At 47.3% G+C, this 27975-nt stretch overlaps 1 protein-coding gene across 1 annotated transcript in view; it reads left to right on the plus strand.

Moving 5' to 3' along the window:
* Window positions 1-23116, plus strand: part of LOC145392667 (uncharacterized) — a 64083-nt gene extending 40967 nt beyond the window's left edge. The window contains exon 5 of the mRNA XM_080266981.1: window positions 22892-23116. Within this exon, the coding sequence (XP_080123107.1) occupies window positions 22892-23116 (225 nt within the window). The remainder of the gene's footprint in view (window positions 1-22891) is intronic.
* Window positions 23117-27975: the final 4859 nt, after the last annotated feature.

A 27975-nucleotide genomic window follows, 5' to 3' on the forward strand; every position in this document is an offset into this window, starting at 1 on the left:
ACTCAAATTACACACAGCTGCTAGATGGTTGGAGACTTCCTGAGCACTCACAACAATAACTGTACAGGGGAGGGCAGAGATGTGAACAAAATGAGGAGTAGATCTAAGTGGCAATAATGCAGAGACTGAGCTCATTATATAGGGGCCAGCAGAGCTTGATACAACTTGTAAGAAGGACGCGCAAATGAAGCCATGGGGACAAAGAGTTGACAATCCCGCTCTGAACAACAGAAAGGACGACTTACTCTACTATAACGGTAGAAGGCGGGGGACTGAGGCAGAACACGCTCGTGATCAAACATGCAGCATACTGTGCGTTAAAATTACACAAAGGATGATGAAATCATAGGCTATGTAACAATATATATATATATATATATATATATATATATATATATATATATATATATATATATATGCTCGACTCTGGGCATAGGCTTCATAGCCTGCTCCCAAGGCCCAGTAGTCCTCCTACATATCCATATGCCTCTACATGTCACCACTTTGGTGCTAACATCCACCGTCCATACTGAATACATGCTAGGGCTGTTTCATACAGGACTGGTGTACTGCTATTAGCGGGGGTGTTTTTACATGTCGGCGGGTCTTTTGGTAGACTGGTAGTCTGCTTTACATGAAATTCATATCCTTAAACTGTTCCCTGCCCTAGCCAGGATTTGAACCTGGGTCCGGTTGGACAGCAGGCCACCTCTCTAGCGATTGGACCACCGCCTCCCCATATATATATATATATATATATATATATATATATATATATATATATATATATATATATATATATATATATATATTCAGTATATATATAACGTCCGGAAAAACTGGAAACGAGGGAAAACTCCAAATTCTCTCCCCTACTGAAGAGAACAAATATTTATTGGGTCGATTTGTGTTCCATCATCCCGACCGGAAGACCATACAGGACAAAATTTGGAAGATAAACCTTGAGAATCCGGGAAGCTACTACAAGAACGACCGTGTTAATGGAGACGGGTGAGGCAAGAGGGCAGGATCGCCAGCCTTTCGGAAACAGATGGATAGCCATTGAATGCTGGGTCGGACAATTTTGGGGTACTTTTGGCCTGTGTACATGACAGTGGAAATTTAGGCTTGTTATTGATGTTTCTGGAAAGGGACGAGGTGAGTGGAGAACGAGGAAAAGTGGAGTAGAAGGGAGGTGTGCATTACAGTGTGGGATGAAAAGCAGAAGCAAGAAGTAGAAAGTGCAGCACGAATAGGAGGCGTCGATGACAGGAGAAACAACGTTAAACACAATGACAAAAAGATGGAGTAAGCAGTGCAGACTCAGAAGAGAAGGTTAAGGTGGTAATAAACGCTGAAGTGTCGGTGTTCGTGACTGTGAGATGGTGTCAGGATTTCGGGGTCTTGAATGGTGAGTGAATGAGAGTGTGGCTCATTTAACTGGGGAGACTTTTGATCAGTCTCTCCTTCAATCACATTTTTTCTTGCTCTTTGGACTCTGCCTCCCTCCATCATTATGTGAGAAAAGATGTCTAGATGATAATGATGATGGTGATGATGATGATGATGATGGTCGATTTTACATCTGTGTGAATGAATATTAAACTACTGTAGCTTAGGATATGTCATTTGCAAATTTGTGTAGCAACATTTGTAGCTAATATTACAAGGTACTTATGTTGATGTCCCCCCCCCCTCTTTGTTTAATTATTGTTTAGCCTATTACATAATGATTTTTTTGTCGCATCCAGACATCTAGTCCTATTTCACCTAATTAAATATTGCAGGGTGCTGAGAGCATGTGGAAACATTCTCTCACAAAACTGGTATTAATTAAGAATGCATTTACACAATCCAAGTTTTCTAGACCTCATGTAAGTATATTTGGCAATTGCTTCCATTAGAGTGAAGCATGGATCGGGTTGCCACGTTTCCCACATAGACTCCTCGTACATTTGGTCATTATTTTAAAGCGTCTTCCCTCTCGCACCCTTCACCATCTCATTACTTCTCCCCACCGCCACGTATTTTTCACATCCTACCTCTCCTCTTAATCTCTCTATTCCCTCCCACAGATATGTTCTCTCTCTCTCTCTCTCTCTCTCTCTCTCTCTCTCTCTCTCTCTCTCTCTCTCTCTCTAAATACGATGGTTTAACCTCAGATGGAATAGGATAGTAGGGTTGTCATACTTTTTTCACCTTTATAAATTTTTCTGGCATAATACTAGGCTTATTTAACCATGACAGGGTTATCGGCAAAAGTAGTAACTCTCTGAATAAACGGATCTTGAATTTGGCTCTCTTTTATATTGTTTTTGTTTTTCTTGGAAGGGACGGTTTGCGGGCTCCTGGCCTTTGGTTCCTTCTTTCTTGCATTAAAAAAAAAAAAACTTCTTTCAGCTAATAAAAATCGCCTGACGTTAGCTGGAATGGAATACCTGAAATTCCCCTATTTTGAAAGTGTTATCAGTGATAGTATTTACTCTCTCAGCCTTTGCTGATTCAGTGTTAGGTAAATAAAGCCATCTGGCATGAGCTGCAGTGGAATACTAGAATTGTGCCTACTATGAGATGAATAACAGTATTAGTATTGTCTCTCCCAAGCTACTATGACGCTCCCACAGCTGAATATTATCGTTCGCATTAGCTGGAATGGAAGATTGTAGTTGCCTTGGTCATAAGAGGTTTAACGGCGACGCTACTAACAGCAACAACATTTACTTTCTCAGGCTCCTGTGATTCTCTTTTGCTGAATATATTTTGAACGTTACATTTGCCGGAATATAAAACATACCTGAGTCTCCCCTTATTCTCTAGTTACTATGATTTAGTTCTGAGTTACGCAGACGACTACTGTATTTTTGTTTCGCTCCCCTCCTGTCTCTCTCTCTCTCTCTCTCTCTCTCTCCTGTGTGAAGAGAGGGAGGCTAGGTAAAAATGATATTACATGGGGGGAGTTAAGCTACTCGTGTTTGGCCAAATAAACGGTACAGGAACACTCCATCATTTCTCATATTCCAAATTTCTTTTTCTCATTTGTTTCCTTTCACAAAACAGAGAAGACATTGATGTTGAGTTACTGAATGCAGTTACCCCTTTACTGCTGTGCCGTATTAGATCAGCGCTTTATTTCAGCCTCGGGACAATTTACTTATAAAATGATCTCTTGTACAAAAGAGATTACTGAAGCCTACATCTAACCATCTCAGTTTTGAATAAGTCTCTCTGAACTGAAGAAAGTAGATTGCTGGCAGCAGGAAAAAAATAACCAGAACGTCACTAGGCTCGTGCTGAGAACACTGATATCATTATGGAAACAGAAATTTCCTTAACTCCCGCATTGTTTGTGAGAAGCCTTGTACTGGAACATTCACATCACATAAAATTACTTATTTTTTTTTACTATGTTCTTCTTAGTTTTTACATGGCTTAATATTGCCGTCTTCTGATTTTATTAATTTAGTGGGCTAAGAGAAATGAGCTGCAAAAGGAGATGGGAACTTCCGCCAAGTTCAGTAATGCAGTTAAGGCTAGATGCACTGCAAGTAGCATTGCTATAGCTTTGTCCAAATATCGGTTGGATCGCCATCTTTCAGTTTATGGCCTATTGTACTGTAAACACTGTAGTTACTTTATAGGCACACCCCTTGCCACCATAGACAATTTACCCTCTTATGATCAGGACTGGTATTTTCTTTCCGTTAGTGATAGGCAGTTTTATTCAGCTGTGAGTGACCATAGGAACCTGAATGTGTTAATGCTGTTACAATTAACCACGGTGTGTTCGGACCAGTTCCTTTTTTTTTTTTTTTTAGCTAATGCCAGATGATTACATCAACCCAACAGTGGGTAATGGAGCCAGAGAATATCATGATCCCTCTTCTCAGTTACCGTAATAAGTTAGCACTGAGTATATGCACTGATCATGTTAGCTGTACCATGATAAACACCTTTTAACCCGTACCGTGCTAATAACGTATATCTATGTCCCCTTTAAGTTTTGGTGCAGATCCGGATAAAGTTGCGGATCCTGTTTTTTTTTTTTTCTTTCACTTTCTTTAACATTGCGAGGTAGGACGTGTTTCGTCATTTTCGTAAATTTTTCAGGGAGTATTGCAGTTTGATATTGGATTAGACTTGTTTGAATTAAAAGGAACTGCATGTTGGGCCTTGCCGGAGGTATGCGCTCTACTGAGTACCATTAGAGTTGCTATTGCTAATATTACTATTGCTGTTGTTATTATTGCTATTTATATTGCCGCTATTATTATTGTTCATTCGCTAATTTCATGTTCTTTCAGATAAGATTTGACCAGAATAGCTTAAGAAGAGAGGACAAGACAATACAGGACAGATTACGAAGACAGAAGATGGGACAGAAGTAAACAGCACCTGCAGTACCAGACCACTCATCACCACTACCACCCCAACACCACCGCGCCATCACCATCGCCTCCACCCCCAATAATCGCCATCACCACCGCCTCCACCTCCAGTAATCGCCATCACCACCACCTCCACCCCTAGTAATCGCTATCACTACCGCCTCCACCCCCAGTAATCGCCTTCACCATCGCCCCATTACTACCACCACCATCCAACTACATCACTAATCATCAACAACACTTTATTACCACTACCATTACCCCCACTAAACTCCATCACCACCCCCTGATTCTCACCACAACCACAACTAATCTCCATCACCACCAACCCATTACCACAACTACCATCACCACCACCACCACCCCCATCATCATTATTATCAGTATTATTATTACTATTTCTGTCTCTCTCCTACTTCAGTGAATTAATGTTACTGTTGTAATGATAAACTGATAAAGAAGCAGAACGTTTACACTTCCCAAATTTGTGGGGGATGGTTGGTAGTTCCCATAAGTTGTCCGAAGAGCCTGTATTAATTTGATTTTATTTTTTCAGAATGTTTTTTTTTTTTCATGAGCTGACGATGACAACAGACAAGAGGATAAAGGACAAGACAGGAGCACAGAAGACAGAAGCTGGGAAGAGCCACTATAGCCACAACAACCCCCACCCCAACCGTCACAACACCCCCACCCCCGACACCACCACTCAGAAGTAAGGGTATTAGTCTCCACCTATGTAGTAGGTGGAGACTATTGTTTTCACTGGTATTATTATTATTCCCGCCTCATAGTCTCTCAACGATTCCAGGAGAACCGGAGACTGTGCAAGGAATATGAAGGGGTCCAGGTTGTGTGTCCTGGCATGGGCCATTGCTGAGAAGAAAATCGAATCTCTCTAATGGGGTCAGGGTCATTGTAAGAAAAAGTAGCTGGAGACTATAATCGCGGCGTGCGACTCTGAGGTTGTTGTTATTGTGTACTGGCAACCTACCATTAAAAAGTGCGTGTGATTTCGTGCATAATGAGAAGCATGTGATTCGTGTATAGTATGTTCGTGATAACATCATTCGTGTATAATATATTCGTGCATAATACTATGATTCGTGTATAATATGATACGAAATCTGACGCACTTTTGAATGGTAGGCTGCCAGGGTACGATAATGACAACCTCAGAGTCGTGCACTGCGACTACTGTATAGTGACAGTCCGAAGAGTAGACGAAACTTGGCGGACAGATTACTAAGAGTTTATTTCATTTTATTATGTCAACACCTACTACATGATGTGGAGACTTGTTTTGTGTTATTATTAATCTCCACCTGCGTAGTAGGTGGAGACTGTTGTTTTCGCTCCTATTATTTTTTCGCCTCAGACTCTCGCAGCTATTCCAGGAGAACTGGAGACTGCAAGGAATCTGAAGGGCCTAGGTTGTGTGCCCTGGCTTAGACCACTGCTAACAGAAAATAATCCAGATCTTAAACATGGGGTCAAGGTCATTGTATGAAACAGTAGAAGGCACATGCGTTCTTCGACAGCTTTGCCTCCCTTGTTGATGTTACGCCTCCCTTGTTGATGTTACACAAGACGTTACCTTAGGGTTGTCAGATCTTGTTTATATTATACATACCATACAACATGGCATATCTTCCTTACTGTGGCTACACAATAAGAATGCGTAACTAATTACTATTATTCTTGTCTCAGAGTCTCGCAACAATTCTAGGAGAACCACAGACTGCACAAGGAATCTAAAGGGTTCACTTTGTGTGTCCTGGCATGGACCATTGATCATAGAAAAAAAAAAATCTCACAGTGGTGTCAAGGTCACTTTGAAGCAGTAGGTGTAGCTTAGTGACTGTCCATTGGACATTTATAAAGTTACAGGTATTATTACTCTCGCCTCAGAATCTCGCAATGATTAACTGGAGACTCCGCAAGAAACCTGGAGGGGCCAGGTTTTGTGTCCTGGCGTGGACCATTGTTAATGGAAAAAAAAATCCAAATCTCCCCAGTGGGGTCAAGGTCACTAAGAAACAATAGGTGGAGCAGAGTGACTGTCCATAGGACAGTGACTGTTCTAGTTACTGTTATTCGTGCCTCTGAGTCTCTCAACGATTCCTGGAGATCCAGAGACTCTGCAGGGAATCTGAAGGGTCCAGCTTGTGTGTCCCGACATGGGTCATTGCTAATAGAAAAAAATCTAAATATCCCTAATCGGTTCTAGATCACTAAGAAAGTACGTGAAGCCTATTGATTTTCCCTAGAACAGTGACAGTTCTAGTTACTATCATTCACGCCTCAGAGTCTCGCAATGATTCCAGAAGAATCGGAGGCTGCACAAGGAAACTGATGGGCCCAGGTTGTGTGCCCTGACAGGGGCCATTGCTGATAGAAAAAAAATCCAAGTCTCCCCAGTGGGGTCAAGGTCATTGTAAGAAACAGTAGCAGACACATGCGTGCTTTGATGCCTGTCTCCCTTGTTGATGTTACATAAGAAGTTACCTTAGGGTCTTCTGATCTTGTTTATATTATACATACCTTACTGCATGGCAAACACACACACCGCAACTCAGCCAGGAGACAGGGCGTGTGTGCTGGGCATTCCCCAGGCCCTGTCTTCCCCCCTTACCTTACTCAAGACGACCACCACCAACCGGGCTACAGCAAGGCCCGGTCTCCTCAAATGAGGAGAGAATCAACAACAAAACAACATGGCAAAGCTTCCTTATTATGGCTACACAAGAAAAATACCTAACTAATAATTATTATTCTGGCTTTGGAGACTCGTGATGATTCCAGGAGAAATGGAGACTATGCAAGGGATCTGAAGGGCCCAGGTTGTGTGTCCTGGCCTGGACCATTGTTGCGAGTAAAAAAAAAAATCTAAATCTCCCCATGGGGTCAAGGCACTGAGCTCTATAATATGGAGGGATTTTCTCATGGATAGAGCCGCATAGTTTGTGTGCCTGCTGCCAGGGGCCCAGGGCAGCATTGATGATATTTATTCACCACACATGATGCCTGCACATTTTGAAATGAGCCAATGAAACAGGAATATATAGCGCCAAGGTCCACTGCACAGCTAAAATCTAGTGCCTTGGCCCACCACGCAGCTTATGGAAACAACAGCAAAACCAAGACACCCCACCCAACCCTGATCCTACCCCACTGAACCTTATTCAACCCCACTCTTACCGCACTAACCCCCATCGAACCCAACTCCTACCCCACTACAATCCATTCAACCCAGTTCCTACTTCACAGCCCCCCACACAACCCTACTCCTACCTCGCTGCACCCCAAGCAACCCTGACCCTACTCCATTGTAACCTACATATCCCAGCTCCCATTTCCCCAAACCCAGCCCCACTCCTACCCCACTGCATCCCACTCAGTCCCGTTCCAACTCCATCCCACCCAACCACGCTCCGACCCCACTGCACCCCACCCAAACGGGTCATACCCGACTGCTCCTCACCCAACCTTGACTTTACCTCAATGCATCCCACCCAATTCAGCTCCTACCTAAGTGCACCCCACTCAACCCCACTACTACCCTATTGCACCTGATTCAGCCCAGCTCCTACCACACTGTACCCCGCCCAACCGCTCTTGCTCCGCCGTACCACCCCCAAGCCGGTTAATACCCCACTGGCACCCGATCAACCCCACTCCTACCCCACTGTACCTCATTAAATCCCACTCCCACCCCACTGCATCCCACCCATTCACTATACTATCTTACTGCACCCCATCCAGTCCACTCCTATTCCATTGCACCCCACCCAACCCCACTGCTGCCCCACAGCATCCCACCCAACCCCACTCATACCCCACTACATTCCACACAACCCATATCCTATCACGCTGCACCCCAACCAACCCCGATCCAACTCAACTGCACCCTACCCAACCCTACTCCTACCTCACTACACCCCATCCAACCCTGCTCCTACTCCACTACACCCCATCCAACCCTGCTCCTACCCCACTACACCCCACCCAACCCTACTCCTACCTCATTGCATCCCACTCTGATCCTACCCCACTGCAACCCACCTAACCCTGCTCCTACCCCAGTGCACCCCAACCAACCCCACTCCCACCCCATTACACTCCACTCAAACCAGATACTACCCTACCACACCCCACTCAACCCCGATCCTAGTCCACTACATCCCACCGAACCCTGATCCTTCACATCTGCATCCTACCCAATCCTGTTCCTATTCCACTGCACCCCACCTAACCCCAATCCCTTGGCATCCCACCCAACCCCAACCCTACCCCACTGCAAACCATCCAAACCTACTGCTACCCGCACTGCACCCAACCGAACCCCATTACTACCTCACTGCACCCCACCGAACCTTGCTACTATCTCGCTACACCCAACCTAATCCCGCTACTATCCCCCAGCACCCCATCCAACATCTCTACTCCCCCACAGCACTCCACCCAACCCCAATCCTTCACCACTGCATGCCACCCCATCCTACTACTCTGCTGCACCCCAAACAACCCTGCCCCCATTGCACCCAACCCCCCCCCTCCCACTGCATCCCACCCAATCCCGCCCCCACTGAACTCCACCCAGCCTCACTTCTACTCCACTGCATCCCACCCATCCCCACTCCTACACAAGTGCACCCCATACCCCACTGTCCCTACACAACCCAACTCCTACCCCACTGCACCACACTCAACCCAACTCCTACTCCACTGCACCCTACTCAACCCCACTCCTGGCCAATGAATCCCTCCTAATCCCATTCCAACCTCACCGCACCCCACTCAACCTAGTTTTTCCCCCACTGTAAACTACCCCACGCCTCTCATTGCACACTGCACCCTACCAAGCCATGATCATACCTCACTGTTCACCACCCAGCACTGGTCCTACTTCAATGTGTCCCACCCAACCCCGATCCTACCCCACTGCACCACAACCAATCGCGCTCCTACTCCACTGCACCTCACCGAACCCTGCTCCTACCTCACTGCACCCTGCTCCTACCTCACTGCAGCCCGCGCCGACCCTACCACACAGTACCCCACCCAACCTGGAAGCAACCCTCCTGCACCCCTCTTAATGTCGTTTCCACTGCACCCCATCCAACATGGAAGCAACCCCCCTCCACCTTTCCTAACCACGCTCCATTACACCTTCCCCTCCCAATAACGGCCATATTCCTCAGCACACCACCCAAGCACAATATTAATGCATAGCACCCCATCCAACCCCGATCCTGTACCCACTGCATCCCATTCATCCTCACTCTCACCCTACTGCACCCAACTTGACCTCGATACTATCGCACTGCAACCCACCCAATCCCCATCTGAAGCAACTGTAACTCATTCAACCCCACTCCTACCCCACAACGGCCAACCCTGACTGACTCTTACAACGCTACAATCCGGTCAACCCAACTCCTAGCTCACTGCACCCCACACAACCCTAATCCCACCCCGCAGCATCCCACGCAATTCAAATCCTACTCCACTGTAACCCACCCAACCCTCCTCCCATTGCACCTCTCCCAGCCCCACTCATACCCCACTGCCCCCACCCCCTCCCTTTCCCACTCCACCCCACTGCTCCCACCCCCTCCCTTTCCCACTCCACCCCACTGCCCCCACCCCCTCCCTTTCCCACTCCACCCCACTCAACCTCGCTCCTACCCCACTGCACTCCACCAAAAACGGGTCGTACCCTATTGCACCACACCCAACCCTGATTCTAACTCAATGCAACCCCACCCAATACTGCTCCTACCCCACTGCATCCCCACTCAAACCCACTACTACCCAGCTGCACTTGATTCAGCCCAGATCCTACCTAACTGCGCCCCACACAAACGCCGCCCCTACCACACTGCACCCTACCCAATCCCACTCCTACCCCACTGCAATCCACTCAACACCACTCCCACCCAATTCCACCCTATTCGCGCCACATCCTACCCCACTGATCCCCACCCAACCCCGCTCCTATCCTTTTGTACCTCACCCAACCCCATTCATACCTCACTGCACCAAATTCAATCCTACTCCTACCCCACTGTACCCCATCCAACCGTGATTCTACCTCAATGCACCCCACCCAACCCTGCTCCAATTCCACTGCACCCCACCCAACCCTGCTCCTATTTCACTGCACCCTACCCAACCCCACTCCAACTTCATTGCATCATACCCAACCTCGCTCCCACTGCATCCAACCCAACCCCGACCCTACCCCATTGCACCCCACCCAACTCCGATTCTACCCCACTGCACTCCACCCAACCCTGACCCTCCTCCAGCGCACCCTACCCACCCTGATCCTAGCCCAATGCACCTCACTCAACCCGATCCTACCTAACTCCACCCAACCCAACCTAGATCCCATCCCACTACATTCCATCCATCCCTGATCCTGTCCCACTACATCCCACTCAACCCAGATCCTACCCCACTGTACCCCACCCAATGCCTACAGTACCCCACTGCATTTCACCCAACCAAGATCCTATCCCACATCGCCCAACCCAATCCAGATCCTATCCCACATCACCCAACCCAACCCAGATCCTATCCCACATCACCCAACCCAACCCAGATCCTATCCCACATCGCCCAACCCAACCCAGATCCTACCCCACTGCACGCCACTCAACACCACCATCACCCCACTTCACTTCGTTAAACCCTGATGGTGCCCCACTGCAGCACCTCACCCAACCTCACTCCTTCCCCATTGCACCCAACTCAACCCAAGTCATACCCCACTACATTCCCCTCAACCCAGGTCCTATCACGCTGCACCACAATCAACCCCGATCCTACTCCACTGCACCCTAACCATCCCCTCTCCTACCCCACTGCATCCCACCCAACTCTTCTCCTACCCCACTGCACCCAGCTCAACCCCACTTCCACCCCAGTGTAATCCACTCAACTCAGATCATACTCCACTAGACCCCACCGGACCAGGATCCTCACAACCCTACACCACCTAACCCCATTCCTACTCCACTTCACCCCACCTAGTCCCGATCTCTCACAACTGCATCCCACCCATCCCCAACCCTACTCAACCGCAACCTATCCAAGCCCACTCCTACAAACTCTGCACTCAACCGAACCCAGCTCAGCCCTCACTGCACACCACCGAAAGTTACTCCTACCTCACTGCACCCTACCTAACCCCTCTCCTACCCCACTTCACCCCACCCAACCCTACTCATATTCTGCAACACCCCACACAACACCGCTCCCACTGCATCCCACCCAGTCCCGTTCCCAAGACACACCAACCAACCGTGCTCCCATTGCACCCCACCCAGCCCCGATCCTACTCCACTGCACTCCACCCAACCTCGCTCCTACCTCATGCACCCCACCCAATCCCATTTCTACCCCACTGCATCCGACCCATCCCCACTCCTACCCAAATTGCACTCCATTTAACTAAGATCCTACCCCACTATTCCCACACAAGCCAACTACTACCCCACTGCATTTAACCCAACCCTGCTCCTACCCCACTGCATCCCACCCAACCCAACTCCTACTCCACTGCAACCTATGAACCCAACTCCTACACCACTGAACCCCTCCAAACCCCCCCCCCAACCCAGCTGCACCTCACTCAATCCAGTTTTTCCTCCACTGTAAACTACCCAACTTCACTCCAACTCCACTTCAACCCACCCAGCCTCAATGATACCTCACTGCTCACCACCCAACACCGATTCTACTACGTTATATTTCACCCAACCCTGATTATACCCCAACGCACACCAACCAGCCGCGTTCCTACTCCACTGCACCTCACCGAATCCCGCTCCTACCTCACTGCACCCTACGAAAAATCCTACCTCACAGCACCCCACACAACCTCCAAGCAACCCCCCTGCACCCCTCCTAACATCGCTTCCATTGCACCCCACCCAATGTCAGCCCTTGCGCACCACTCAAGCACACCATTGTTCCACTGCACTTCACCCAACCCCAATCCTAGACCCACTGCACCCCATTCAACCCAATACATACCCTACAGAACCCCACCCAACCTCGATACTACCGCACTGCACCCTACCCATTCCCGATCATACTCCACTGTACCTCATTCAACCTTACTCCTTCCCCACAACGCCCTACCCAACCCGACTCCTATCCTGCCACGGTCCACTTAACCCAGTTCCTACCTCACTGCACCCCACACAAACCTACTCCTACCCCGTTGCACCCCATGCAACCCCCACCTTACTCCATTGTAACCCTCCCAGCCTCGCTCCTATTACACCCCACCCAGCCCAGTTCCTACCACACTGCACCCCACCCCATCTCATTCCCACTCCACTCCACTCCACTCCACTCCACCCAACCTCGCTCCTACCCCACTGCACCCCACTCAAAACGGCTCATACCCAACTGCAACTAACACATTCCTGATTCAACATCAGTGCACATCACCGAATCCCACTCTTACTGCACTCAACTTCATTACTACTCAGTAGCACCTTATTTAGCCCAGATCCTACTCCAATGTACCACACCCAAATACAATTCCTAACCCACTGCACCTTACCCAGTCCCGCACCTACCCTGCTCCAACCCACCCAACACCACTCCTACCCAATTGTACCCCATTAACCACAGATCCAACCCCCCTTAATCCCATCCAACCCCCTTAACCCTTGTAAGGTAATCTTGATTTTGTTACTATATTAGGTAACGTGGGGTCTGACAGACCCCACGGGAAAAAAAAAAAAAAATTCCGTTTCAGATATTTCAAAATGCTTCAGTACACAAATAATTCAACCCCTTATCTGTAAATAGGGCCAGAAAAAATAAAGTTTAATAAAAAAATATATATATATATATACTTTTAAAGTTTATACAAAAATGGTTAAATTTTAGGTGTAAAAATTTTAAAATTAAATCTTGCAAAACTGAAAAGTAATATCATGATTCCTTGGGTGGTCTGCAGTAGACCGATGTTGGGACCTTCTGTATACAAAAGGAGAAAGACAGCAAATTGAAAAAAAAAAAATCACGAGGGCTCAACTGAGGTTACATTAAAGGTAATCTGGGGTCTAACAGACCCCAGTGGCTCTATAGAGCAAAATCAGAGCCAGGTACAGCTATGACCCCATCATCACCATGAAGAGCATCACTAGGGAGGAAGGTAATGAGATGGACAGATCTGTAGACCTTATGCTCATATTTTTTTTAATTAAATTTCTGGGACTGGGGTCTCTGAGACGCCACATTACCTATCTAGGGTTAATACCCCACTGCACCCCATTCAACTTCACTCCCTCACCGAACCCCCCTCATCCTCGAGACTACCTTACTGCATCCAACCCAATCCCTCTCCTATTCCACTGCATCCCACCCAACCCCACTCTATTCCACTGCACACCACCCAATGCCACTCCTACTTCATTGAATCATACCCAGTCCTGCTCCCACTACACCCTGCCCAATCCTGACCCTACCCCACTGCACCCTACCGACCTTTGATTCTACCCCACTGCACTCCATCCAACCCTGATCGTCCCACAACGCATCCCACCCACCCTGGTCCTGCCCCAGTGAACCTCACTCAACCCCGATCGTACCTCACATCACTCCACCCAACCTCGAGCCTACCCCATTGTATTCCATCCAACCTTGATCCAATCCCACTGCTCCTCACCCAACCCTGATTATAGCACACTGCACCCCTCCCAGTGCCACTGCTACGCCACTGCACCCCACCCAACACCGCCATTATCCCACTGCACTTCACCCAACCCAGATCTTACCCCACTGCACCGAATCCATCCCAGATCCTACGCCATTACACCCCACCCATCCCCGCCATTAGTTCACTTCACGCCATCCAACCGTGATCTTACTCAACTGAACCCCACCCAACCCCGCTCCTTCCCCACTGAACCCCACCCCACCCCACTCATACCCCACTGCATTCCACTCAAACCACGTCCTATCATGCTGCACCCCAACCAACGTCTATCCTACTTCACTGCACCCTACCCAACCTCACTCGTACCCCACTGTACCCCACACTGATACAACCCCTATGCACTACACCCAACCCCACTCAACCCCACTAATAAACCACTACAATCCACTCAACCCAGATCCTACCTCATCGCACCCCACACAACCCCGATCCTATTCCACAACATCCCATCGGACCCTGATCCTTCACAACTGCATCCCATCCAACCCCTATCCTACTCCATTGCACCCCACCTAGCCCTAATCCCTCACAACTGAATTCCACCCTACCCCAACCCCACCCCACTGCAACCCATCTCCTACCCCCACTGCCTCCAACCGAACCCTGCTCCTTCCCCACTGCACCATACCAAACTTTTCACCTATCTCATTGCGCTCCACCCAACCCCCCTCTTTCCCCACAGCACTCCACTCAACCCCAATCCTACCCGATGCACCTCACTCAACTCTTCTCCTACCCCTCTGCACCCTACTCAAACCCGCTCCCACTGCACCCAACCCAATCCCAATCTCATCCAACTTCAACCCACCCATCCTCCTACCAAATTGCACCCCATTTAAGTAAGATCCTACCCCACTGTCCCCACACAACCCGACTACTACCCCACTTCACCAAATAAAACCCTGCTCCTACCCCACTGCATCCCACCCAAACCCATTCCTACTCCACAGCACCCTACGCAAGCCAACTTCTACACCACTGAACCCCTCCAAACCCCGCTCCACCCATCATCCAACCACGTTCCTTCCCCAGTGCACCCCACCAACCCCAGATCCTACCTGATTGAACCCTACACACCCCCAATCCTACCCCACTACTCCTCAACCAACCCGTTCCTACCCCACTTCACCCCATTCATTCCAACCCATCCCCCACTGTACCCCACCTAACCTCGATACTACCCCACTGCACCCCACCCAACCCCGTTCCTACTCCATGGCACCACACCCAACCCCAATCATACCTCACTGCACCCCACCCAACCCCAATCATACCTCACTGCACCCCACCTAACCCCGCTCCCACTGCACTTCATCCAACCATGATACTACCCCACTGCATCCCCCCCTCTAAAACTGATCCAACCTCACTGCACTCCACCCAACCCTAATCCTCCCCCAGCACACCTCACCCACCCGATCCTGCTCCATTGCACTTCATTCAGCCTGATCCTACTGTACCTCACTTCACACCACCCAGCCGTGCCCATACCCCACGCCATTCCACCCAACCCCCTATCCTACCCCACTGCATCTCTCCCAACCCACATCCAACCTCTCTGCACCCCAAGCAATGAAGCTGTTACCCCACTGCACCCCACCGAACTGCCACTAATCCACTGAATACCACACAGCCCAGGTCCTATCCCACTGCACCCCACCCAACCCTGATCTAACCCCATTGCATCCCAATCAACACCGCCATTATCCCACCGCACCCAACCCAACCTTGCTTCATCCCATGACAGCCCACCAAATCCCGTTCATACCCTCACAACATTCCACACAACACTATTGGTACCCAACTGAACCCCATCATTTCTTTTTTTTTCAGAATTTCCTCCACCTGTAGTGGAGGCAGGGCCATACATTAGCCCGGTCAATGGGGGTGAGCTTTTTCTTGGTCAGGGGGATAATCGGGGGATTGCGAGTTCGAGCCTCGCCCGGGCTGCCGTGCTGGGAGTGGTAGCTCGCTCCTGTAACCCTAGCAGGGCTATATAGTCCAATACAGGGCTTAGCTCCGGGGAACTCCATTTCTCCCATTGGTCAGGGGGATGACAGGGCCTGGGGGGTCCTGAGGGGCCTCCCAGCACACGCGCCCCATCTTCCGCTGTTTTTTTGTGTGTGTGTGTGGAACACAATCAAACAACACCATTATCATCCCACTGCACCTCACTCAACCACGCCTCTTCCCCAGTGCACCCCTCCCACCCTAGATCCTACCTGAACGCATTGCACCTCCGATCCTACTCCATTGCACCTTACCTAACCCCGATCCTACCCCAGTGCATCCATCCAACAGCGATCCTATCCCACTGTATCCCACTTAACTCCCCTAATATCACACTGCCTCCACCGAACCACGATCATACCCCCGCAGCAACCCACGCGACGCCGATTCCACCCCACTTCACTCCACCCCATCACGATCCTATCCCACTGCACCACATCCAACCTAGAGAATACCCCACTGTACCCCACCCAACCCAGCTCCCACTCCACTGCACTTCAGCAGACCTCACTCCTACCTCACAGTATCTCAAGCCGATCCTACCCCACTGCACCCCACCCAACCAGGAAGCAACCCCTGCTGCATCCCTCCTAATCTCACACTCACTGCAGCCAACCCAAAGTCAGCCCTACTCCTTTGCGCACCACCCAAACACACCATTATTCTACTGTACCCTGCCCAACCCCGAACCTATACCCATTGCACCTCATTCAACCCCACTCCTTCCCCAATGCACCCCACCCAACCTCGACTCTACCACATTGCACCCCACCCAACCCCTATCCTATCCCATTGTACCTCATTCAACCCCACTCCTTCCCCATTATGCCCCACCCAACCAGGAAGCAACACCCCTGAACCCCTTCTAACCTTGATTCCACTGCGCTGCACTCAGTGTCGACCTTACTCCTTTGCGCACCACCCAAGCACACCATTTTTCCACTGCACCCTGCCCAACCCCGATCCTATACCAATTGCACCCCTCTCAACCCCACTCCTACCGCACTGCATCCCAAACCTCAATACTACAGCACTGCACCCAACCCAGTCCCAATCCTACCCCACTGTACCTCATTCAACCTTACTCTTACCCAAATACGCTGCACTCAGCCCCACTTCTACCCCTCTACAGTCCATTCAACCCAGCTCCTACTTAACTGCACCCCACACAACCCAACTCCAACCCCGCTGCACCCCATGCAACCCCGATCCTACCGCATTGTAACTCACCCAACCTCACTTCCATTGCACCCTACCAAGCTCCACTACTATCCCACTGAACCACCCCCAATCCCGTTCCCACTACATCTCACCCAACCCCGCTCCTATTCCACTGCACCTCACTCAAAACGGCTACCCCACTGCACCCTACCTAACCCTGTTTCTATCTCGAAACATCCAGTCGAAATTACCAAGCCATGTATTGAAAACATTGACACATTTATATTCAGCTTAGAAATGAAGCTTGTCATAAAATCACTCTTGGGTTAATTTATTGTTCACCTGGTCAGCCACTCAACATCGATAATGAAATCTACAATCAAACTGCCGAAATATCTTTTATGCAAAGCACTGTAATATTTGGTGACATTAATTTACCAGTTCCAAAATGGGGAGAAGCCCTATCCTCACACACAGGGTTAGACCTGTATACAAACTTGCAGGAAAGTTCTTTTTATCAATGTGTAAATTATCCAACATGTGGATTTAACATCCTAGATCTTGTCTTAGCTACATCAGAAAATGTAGTGAGTAACGTTATTGTAGGAGAATAATTTAGTACGAGTGATCATCGCATAGTTACATTTAACATTAAATTCAGTGAAGACAGTGTCAGGGCCAGTGGCGAGAAAGTGCCCGACTTTAAGAGAGCAAATTTTAAGAAATTAAAGGCAACTGTAGGTGCAGGTTACTGGCATCCCATTGTCGAAACTTTAGATATCAATGATGCGTGGAATTTTTTTTTTACAGAAACTCTCAACAGTGCCGTCAGATTATGTATACCAATGCACAACAGAAGGCCCGCCAAAAATTCTAAATCCAAATGGTGGAACTCTGACATTAAACACTATCTAGAAGCAAAAAATCTTTCATATACGAATTATAATATCACAAAGAGTCAAAGTGATAAAAATGAATAAGATGCCCTTCGACGAAAAGCCAAAAAAATAATTACATGCAGTAAGAAAAACCTTGAGGCACATATTGTAAGTGTCAGTAAATCGAATACTAAAGAATTGTTCGGCTACATAAGAAGCAAAAAGGTAATAACTCCAACACTTGGTCTCTTAAGAACAGATAACGGAGAGCACATTGATGATGAAACTATGATGGCGAAAATTTTTAATACTTTCTTCACGTCAGTATTTACAACAGAAAACATACATACAGTTCCTACTGTTCCCCCATTCCTATAGAAGAGGGCAACATAATCACTGACATTACAGTTAACGACCGCGACATACTGCTTGCAATACATAAATTAAAAGAGAATAAAACACCAGGACCAGACAAAATATCTCCACTTGTATTGAAGGATCTACAGAATGAATTATCAAAGCCTTTATCTGAACATGTTAACTTATCACTTAAGAGCAGTAACGTGCCACATGAATGGAAGCTTGCTAATGTAACCCCAGTATTCAAAAAGGGCAACAGAGCCCAACCAGAAAACTACCACCCAATCAGTTTAACATCGGTGGATTGCAAATTGCTTGAAACTATTATCAAAGACAAGTTTGTGAAACACTTAGAAACAAACAATCTCATAAAAGATTCGCAATACGGTTTTCGTAAAAATCGTTCTTGCCTCACGAATCTGCTGGACTTCTTCAATGATATACTGGACATTTATGACGAGACTACATCTGTTGAAATGGTCTATCTCGATTTTCAAAAGACTTTTGACAAAGTTCCACACAAAAGACTCCCTCAGAAGGTAAAGGCACATGGTTTCAGTGGCAGTGTTCTCGGGTGGGTAGAAGATTGGCTCACTGGACAAAAGTAGAGTCAGACTGAGTAAACGTTACAAGTGGAGTGACACAGGGTTCAGTGTTAGGTCCTATTCTTTTCTTAATATATGAAAATGATATTGACGAAAGATTGTGTTGTAAAGTTTCAAAATTTGCTGATGATACTAAAATAGGTAACAGAGCAGATACAGCACTGCAAAGGCATTCAATTCAAAGAGATCTTGATCAACTGTTTAACTGGGCCCAAGTCTGGTAAATGGATTTCAATATTAATAAATGCAAAGTGCTAAACATTGGCAGTAAAAATGTAAGAGCAAGTTATAGCATGAATAATGTCCAACTTGATAGGGTAAGCCATGAAAAAGACTTGAGTTATAATAACAAACGATTTGAAACCAAGCAAACAATGTACAGAAGCCGTGAAAAAAGCCAATAAATTGATTGGATTCATAGGCAGAGCATTTGAATATAAATCTGATAATGTCATCCTCACTTTGTATAATTCCTTAGTATGCCAGCACTTGGAGTATTGTGTTCAGTTTTGGTCACCGTATTATAAAAAAAAGTATATGGAAAAGCTTGAAAAAGTGCAGCAAGGGATGGCAAAGATGATACCTAGATTGAGAAATAAACCATACGGGGAACGTTTAGAAACCCTGAATCTCTTTACCCCAACTAAACGAAGGATACGAGGAGATTTGATTATAGGATTAAAAATATTCAAATGACATGATAACATGGCTGTCGATAAATACTTCACAGTTAATCACTCAAATTATACTAGAGGCAATGGTCGTAAAATAATTGGCAAATGATTCCGGTCGCCTGAAGGTAAGCATTTCTTCCTCAATCGAGTTGTAAATATATGGAATAAATTGCCCTCCAGTGTAGTAAATTGTAATACAGTACTAACCTTTAAAGGTCGCCTGGATAAGTATTTGTCGTCTAACCCCCAGCTTAAAATGTTTACTCCTGAATAAAATACTTGTGTTTGTATAATGTTTTATTTTATTTTATTTTATTTTTTAAAACCTGGATCAATTTATTAAATGCAAATATAGCATATTCACAGACTAGGATAAGCACAGATAGCCCTGAGTTAATGGCCACTACTCATACTTTCGACCTGTGATGGGCTGTGGATCAACGAGGGTCCCTGTTAGTTAAGTGGCCACTGTCTGGATTTTTGTAATATACCAGGGGTCACTGCTTCAGGAGGTGACTTGTGTGCTTGTTCCGCATGAGAAAGTTCCTAGTTTTAGTGGAATGAACAGAGCTGGGGCCTGCTCGACTGCTGCCTACCTTAATAGCGCCAGGCAAGGCTGCCGCACCACCCGTGAACATCCACACTGTGCACTGTGCAATTTCCATGCTGTGTCCGCAGACGCCCCGTCAACTCAACGTACCCGTACATAGTGGCATGCATTATTTATTTATTTTTTCAATTATTCATTGTACTTTACTACTTTCTCTTTCAGGTTATTCATACTGGTAGCTTATAGATAATGTATTATAGAATGTAGCTTTTCCTTCTAGGTCTTTCCTATGAAATTTCCATGTCAGTTTCTCCATGCTGCATGATGGTTTTTCTCACTTTTTTCTTGTCAGTTTTAACTGGAGGGTTTGGGGGCAGGGGGAGCCTTCTTACTTTACTATCCTTATCCTCCAGCATGTAGAGTTAGCTCTCGTAGTCATACTCTACTGTATAAAAAACAGCCTCAAAAGGACCATAAGGTTTGTTGCTGTTTGCTTTCCTTTGTACTCCTACCCCACTGCACCCCACTCAACACCACTACTACCCTGTTGCTCCTGATTCATCTAAGATCCAACACCACTCTGTCCCACATTAACGCCGTTCCTGCTCCACTGCACCGTACCCAATCTCTACCCCACTGCAACCTATGCAACACCATTCCTACCCAATTGCATCCCATTTACCCAAGATCCTACCCAACTGGACCCCACCTAACCCTGATCTACCCCCACTGCATCCTGCCCAACACTGCTCCAACCCCACTGCACCCCACCAACCACAGTCCTACCCCACTGTAACCCCCTCTGCCCAGATCCTACTCCACTGCACTCCACTTGACACCGATACCACCCCACTGAACCCAACCCAATCCCACTCCTACCCCAGTGCACAGCACACCACCGCGATCCTACCTCACTGTACCCCATCCAAGCTCGATAATACCCTATTGTACCCCACCCAACCCTGATCTACCCCCACTGCATCTTGCCCAACACTGCTCCAACCCCACTGCACCCCACCCAACCACAGTCCTACCCCACTGCAACCCCCTCTGCTCAGATCCTACTCCACTGCACTCCACCCGACACCGATACTACCCCACTGAACCCAACCCGACCCCACTCCTACCCCAGTGCACAGCACACCACCACGATCCTACCTCACTGTACCCCATCCAACCTCGATAATACCCTACTGCGCCCCACTCAACCCATCTCCTACTGCACTCCATCTAACTCCTCTCCTACCTCACTGAGCCCTGCAGCGATCATACTCCACTGCACCCCACCCAACCAGGATGGAACCCAGCTACACCCCACCTAACCCTGCTCCCTCTGAAACCCACCCGGCCCTATCCCAATCCTGCTCCTCTGCACACCACCCAAGCACACCTTCACTGCACCCCACCCAACCCTGATCCTAACTAAGGGCACACTATTCAATCCCACTTCTGCCCCTACTGCACTCCACCTAATCCCGATCCTTCCCGACTGAATCTCATTCAACCCCACTCAGACCCTTCTGCAACTCGCCCAACCCCAATCCTACCCAACTGCACCCTACCCCACCCCATTTCTTCCCCACTGCACCTCACCCAACCTCACTTCTACCTCACCACAATCCACTCAACCCATTTCCTACCTCACTGCACCCCACACAAACCAGGACATACCCCGCTTCACCCCACCCAACTGCAATCTTGCGCCACTGCATGCCCCATTTGTAAATCTCGGCATCCCACCCAACCCCGTTCCCACTGCATCCCACCCAACCCCGTTCCCACTGCATCCCACCCAACCCCGATCCCACTGCATCCCACCCAACCCCTCTCCTATCTCACTGCACCCCTCTCCTATCTCACTGCACCCCACCCAACCCTGATCCTACCCCACTGCACACCACCCAGCACCGCCATTACCCCACTGTACCTCGTCCAACCACACTCCTACCCAAATGCAACCCATTCAACACAGATCCTACCTCACTGTACCCCACCCAACCCCATTCTTATCCCACTCTACCCCATTCTTATCCCACTCTACCCCATTCAACCCCATTCAACCCCATTCAACCCCATACCTACCCCACTGTAACCCACCCAATATCGATACTACCCCGCTGTATCCCACCCAACCCCTCTCCTATTCCACTCCACTCATACCTAACCGCACCCCTCCTAACCCCGCTCCCCCTGCACCCCACCAAACTCGATACTACCCCTTTGCACCCCACCAAACTCGATACTACCCCTTTGCACCCCACCCAACACCGATCCTACCTTACTGCACTTCACCCAACTCCAATCCTCCCCCAGCGCACCCCACCCACCCCAATTCTACCCCAATGCACCTCACTCAGCAAGATTCTACTTCACTCAACAAGATTCTTCCTCACTCAACAAGATTCTACCTCACTTCACACCACCCAACCGCATCCCTACCCCACTCCATTCCACTCAACCCCGATCCTACACAACTGCACCTCACTAAACCCAGATCCAACTTCTCTGCACTCCACCCAGTGCCTCTGCTACCTCACTGCACCTCACCCAACTCTGGCACTAACCCACTGGATCTCATCCAACCGCGATCCTATCCCACTTCACCCACTCAACCTTGATCTGACCCCACTGCACCCCATCCAATGCCGCCACGAGCCCATAGAACTCCACACAACCCCTCTCCACCCCACTGCAGCCCACCAAATCCCGTTAGAACCTTTACTACACCCCACACAACATTGCTGATACTGTTAAAGCTTGTCAATGCCCCCTTTACGCCAGTCGTAGATGAAGGCAAAGTCTGGAACGTGTTTCTGATCATCGTCTTGAATCTTTGTACAGCAGCACCTGACAACACCCGTGTCCAACCCCAGACCCTTACAGACATCTACTGCTCGCCGGCTCTCATCCGGCTAGGGCGGTGGTGCGATCAGAAAGGCATGAATCACTCAAGGTAGACACAATACGCGCTCATCATAGACATAACAGGGCGGGGGCGCCCTACTTGGATTCTACTTACAACTACTCACAACTACTTACATACTATACTTACACACTACATAATATTTACAAATGGTTACAAACAATTTTCCCCCTCATCAAAAAGTGTGTCTCCTGACACAGTGGTGATGCATTAAGTCATAATATGGCAAGAATGCAAGTGGTCTGAGTATACAGTCAACCGGGACTACATGGAAGTATAATAGTAAATGAGACATTACTACATAATTCAAGAAGGTGGATGTAAGAAGGGATTATTATATTTACAGTACATGGCCATGTTGGAAAGATACTTATAGAGGTTTGGTCAATTTACAACTGGATGTTTTAGTCCATACATACATATATGTAGTACTAATAATCACAAAATGAGTGTTTCTGAGAACTATTAGTTTCCAGGTCTCTTGGTTGTCGCACTAACCTTGTTGCTACACGGATCTCATGTAACCTTTTGTCCATTTGCTTGACACAACAGTACAGGATACATACAGTTGCAATAAAACCAAGAAACCATAAGACCACTGGAGGAAATACAAAGACTGGATGTACCCAGGAGCAGTTAAAAGCTGAAGAGAACTGGTTCATAATGAAATCAGACTGGTTTAGAAAGTTCAACATACGTAGGTTCTCTGATGTGATGGAGAGATTGTCTGTTGGGAGATGGAAGGTAGTATTAATAGGTTTGAAGATGTCGTATTTGTGGGAGCGAAGTGCGAAGTGATAATGTGTAGCATGGGCTATTACAGACTCAGAATTTACTGTACAGTAATCAGGGGCCTTATATAAACCAATTGCGGTTAGTGAACGGACAGGGGTCCCTGGACAAATAAGACTGACAGGAGTTGAGACACTAAAGAAGAAATAGCGGATGTGATTTAGACGAGCATGGTGTACCTGGCTTTTGGGGGCAGGAAGAAAGGTACAGACAGGTTGTACTGAGAAGTTACGGACTAAGGCAGATTCGCAAGGAGCAACGCTGCCAGGAAAAATTGTTAGGAGGTACGCAGCACAAACTCAAGAGTTGGGTGTGAGAAAGGCACATCTGCCGAGGTCACTTGAGGAGAGGAAGGCAATATAGAGATGATCATGGGAGAGAAGAAAGTACTCTGAGGAGACAGAGGCTTGTACCAGGGAGTTATTGTACCAGAAGGGAAAAGGAATGATGTGAAAGAGATCGAGTATGATGGAAGAACGAAGAGGAATATGAACAATTATACCTTTAGTAAGGAATGTGGCCTCTAGTATTGGGTAGTAGTGTTCTAAAGAGGAAAATGGAATCATAGGAGACAAGCCGAAGGTTGAGTGAGCCCATTCCAAGGTAGAATGAAGGTCAGAGAGAGAGACTAAATCTAGGGTGACACGACTATCAACAGCATTGACTAAAATACGACTTAGGCTAGAAGCTTGGGAGACAAGAGAGTCCAGAGAAACCTGCAAATTATCTACATGTAATTTTACATACATCAACTCTGATATAATATTTACCTTTGATACTTCACGCTTAAGAATAAATGTAAAATTATTTAAGTTATTTGTAACATCATTTAAATGGTGTGTCACCTTTTGTAGCATAGAATGTTGAACACTTAACACTTTTTCTTGTGACTGTAGAGCATTTGCTGATTGAATAAGTCTTCTTTAAATCCAGAAAGGTCACGGGTAGTCGCTATACCAAATAATCCGCTCAGAATTTCTCCTCCAAGGTCAAAAAGTCCACGTTTCACTCGTGAGCGACCCACAGGCGTTTGGTGAGGGAAGGAATCTTGAAGATGGTTGAGCTGATAACGAATATAATCTAACTTCCAGCAGATGGGTAGGTAGAGTGGGTACAAAAATGTGTCTGTGGGATGTCGATTTTTAATATCTGACAGGAATACCTGCAGGTCGTCTAGCTGATGTGCAAAGTCAGGCAGGGCGATGGCCACGGCGGCCAGCAGCTCTAGGTCGTAGCGCAAGGAGACTACATCTTTCACCACCATTACCTCGCCTCCTGCGCCAACCAAGGCCCCGGGCCGTACGGCACCATCGTCCTCACCCGATCCAGACCCAACCAGAGTCAGCACTGCCAGCACGTAGACCCACTGCATCTTTCCTATAAAATGAGTGGATGTCAGAGGTGATGTTAATACAGATGGTAACGACAGTGTGAGATGATAACGTTATGCAAGAGACTTAGTGGCAAAACGCAATTTGGCACGATAATTATTAACAGTAGGGAAATTTTGAATAGTAGTGTCAGGAGGAGGATTTAGAGAAGAGGAAGAAGGTTGAGTAGGAGTTTGTTGTGGAGATGTGGTCTCTCTTAGTGGCTCCTCGAAGACTATGCATTTTGATGCACGTTTGAGATGATCTGCATGCACCCATGTCGTCTCTGCCTTGTGCAGATATCTTAATTCGAATTTATTACCTTTACGAGATATGACACGGAAGGGACCCAAGAATTTACTGTTTAGTTTTGATTCTCTGTCATGATCTAGGTCGAAAACTAGTCACCTACTTGGATGGTAACATCTGTGGCAGCGGTATGTTGGTTACATACCATCTCATTTGTAAGGGCCAGATTATCCTGGACATATTAATGAATTTTCTGGAAGATGGACAGGTTGACATGCACGTAGTTATTGTAGTCGTAAATCGGATCAGGTTTGGATTGGAACAGTGAATAAGGTAGTCTTTTGTCAAAGCCATATATGATGAAGAATGGTGTTTCTCCAATTGACTTATTCATGGATGAATTAATTGAAGCAGATACCTGCGGAATCCACTCGTCCCAGGTGGAAGTCTGATCTCCCACTATGTGACGCAGACTCTCCAATATCTTCCTATTCTGGCGCTCTACTAAGCCATTCGAGGCTGGATGATGGGCCACTATATTGAATTTCTTAATTCCGTATTGAAGACAAATTTCTTCCAGTACTGAATTATTGAACTCTGACCCGTTATCAGTTAAAATTACTTCTGGTGTTGTGAAAGAGCAAATTACTGAATTAATAAAGGCATGTGCTATTGCGTTAGCAGATTTTTCACGCAATGGAACTAAGATAACAAATCTAGAGAAATGATCGACTACCACTAATAAATAAATGAAGCCCGATTCTGTACGAGGCAGCTTCAGAAGATCAAGAGAGACAGTTTGCCAAGGTTTTGATGGTACTGGGTACTGCAATATAGGAGTAGGTTGACAGATTGCCCCCTTGTGACGGGTACATGATAAACATGCATCGCAGTGCGGTTCTGTATCCTTTTGCATAGTGGGCCAATAATATGACAGACGTGCTTGCCGTAAGCTTCTGCCTTTGCCAGGGTGTGATGCATGAGGGGTGTCGTGGATTAAATGAAGGGTAGCAGGAATTAAGTCTGTTGGAATGACTAGTTGCTTAACTTCGCGATGAGGTACATTGTTACCTTCCAGTACTGAGTCTTTATAGAGTAATTCATTGTTGAGGAAGAAATCAGATACAGGAACTGGTAACTTGGGCAGAGAAGAATCATCGCCTGACTCTAGAAAATATATGACCTGTGACCATATGGGGTCCACACGCTGGAACCTATGTAGTGTGTCATAATTTAATGCCAAATTTACATCACAACTGGTTGAGACTGTGGCTACATGCCGTGAGAGGGCATCGGCTACGACATTGGATTTCCCAGGAACATATTCAAATGTCGGATTATAGTCAGTCAGTCAGTGACTACCCAACGTGCAAGTCGACCGGCAAGGTTACGTCCCCGAAACAAGTCACATAAGGGAAGATGGTCTGTTTGGATGTGAACAGGATATCCGTAGATGATGCCACGGAAATGTTTTAGAGACCAGACCACGGCAAGGGCTTCCCAGTGAGTTACACTGTAACTCTTTTCTGCGGAGTTTATCACACGGCTAGCATAGGCAATGACACGTTTCTTCCCTTCGGAGTCATTTTGCATGAGAACGGCACCTAGGCCTACTCCGGAAGCATCAGTACACAAAAGAAATGGTTTTGAATAATCAGGGAATGCCAAAACTGGGGATTGTGCTAGAGCATTTTTCAGTGTTGTGAAAGCGGTTGCCTGTTCATCAGCCCACACAAAAGACTCATCCTTCTTTAGCAATTTTGTTGACAGTGCAGCTATCTGGGCTTACCCTTTAATAAATCTTCTATAATACCCACTGAGACTGAGGAAACTGCGTACAGCGTCGGTGTTGGTTGGAGTTGGGAAATTTGTCACGGCTCTGACCTTCTAATCTGATGTATGAATTCCATGAGCGTCAACAACATGTCCTAGGAATTGGAGTTTCTTACGTAATAAGTCACATTTTGATAGTTTGATCTTAAGTCCAGCTTGTTTGAGTCTAGTTAACACTTCGGCCAATTGTTCTAAGTGTTCTTCCACCGAGTGATTAGCGATTATGACATCATCTAGATAAGCAAAAACTGAGTGACCTATCATGCCGGCGAAAACTGTATGAATTAGTCGCATGAATGCTGATGGCGCATTTCTCAAACAGAATGGAAGTCTACGGAATTGATAATGTCCAGATGGAGTACTGAAGGCAGCGATAGGGCGAGGTAATTCCTCCATTTCCACTTGCCAGTAGCCACTTAAAAGATCTAGGGAGGAAA

This window comes from Coenobita brevimanus, chromosome 23, assembly GCF_032717465.1.
Source record: "Coenobita brevimanus isolate Jiangsu-jjx chromosome 23, ASM3271746v2, whole genome shotgun sequence".
Classification (NCBI taxonomy): domain Eukaryota; kingdom Metazoa; phylum Arthropoda; class Malacostraca; order Decapoda; family Coenobitidae; genus Coenobita; species Coenobita brevimanus.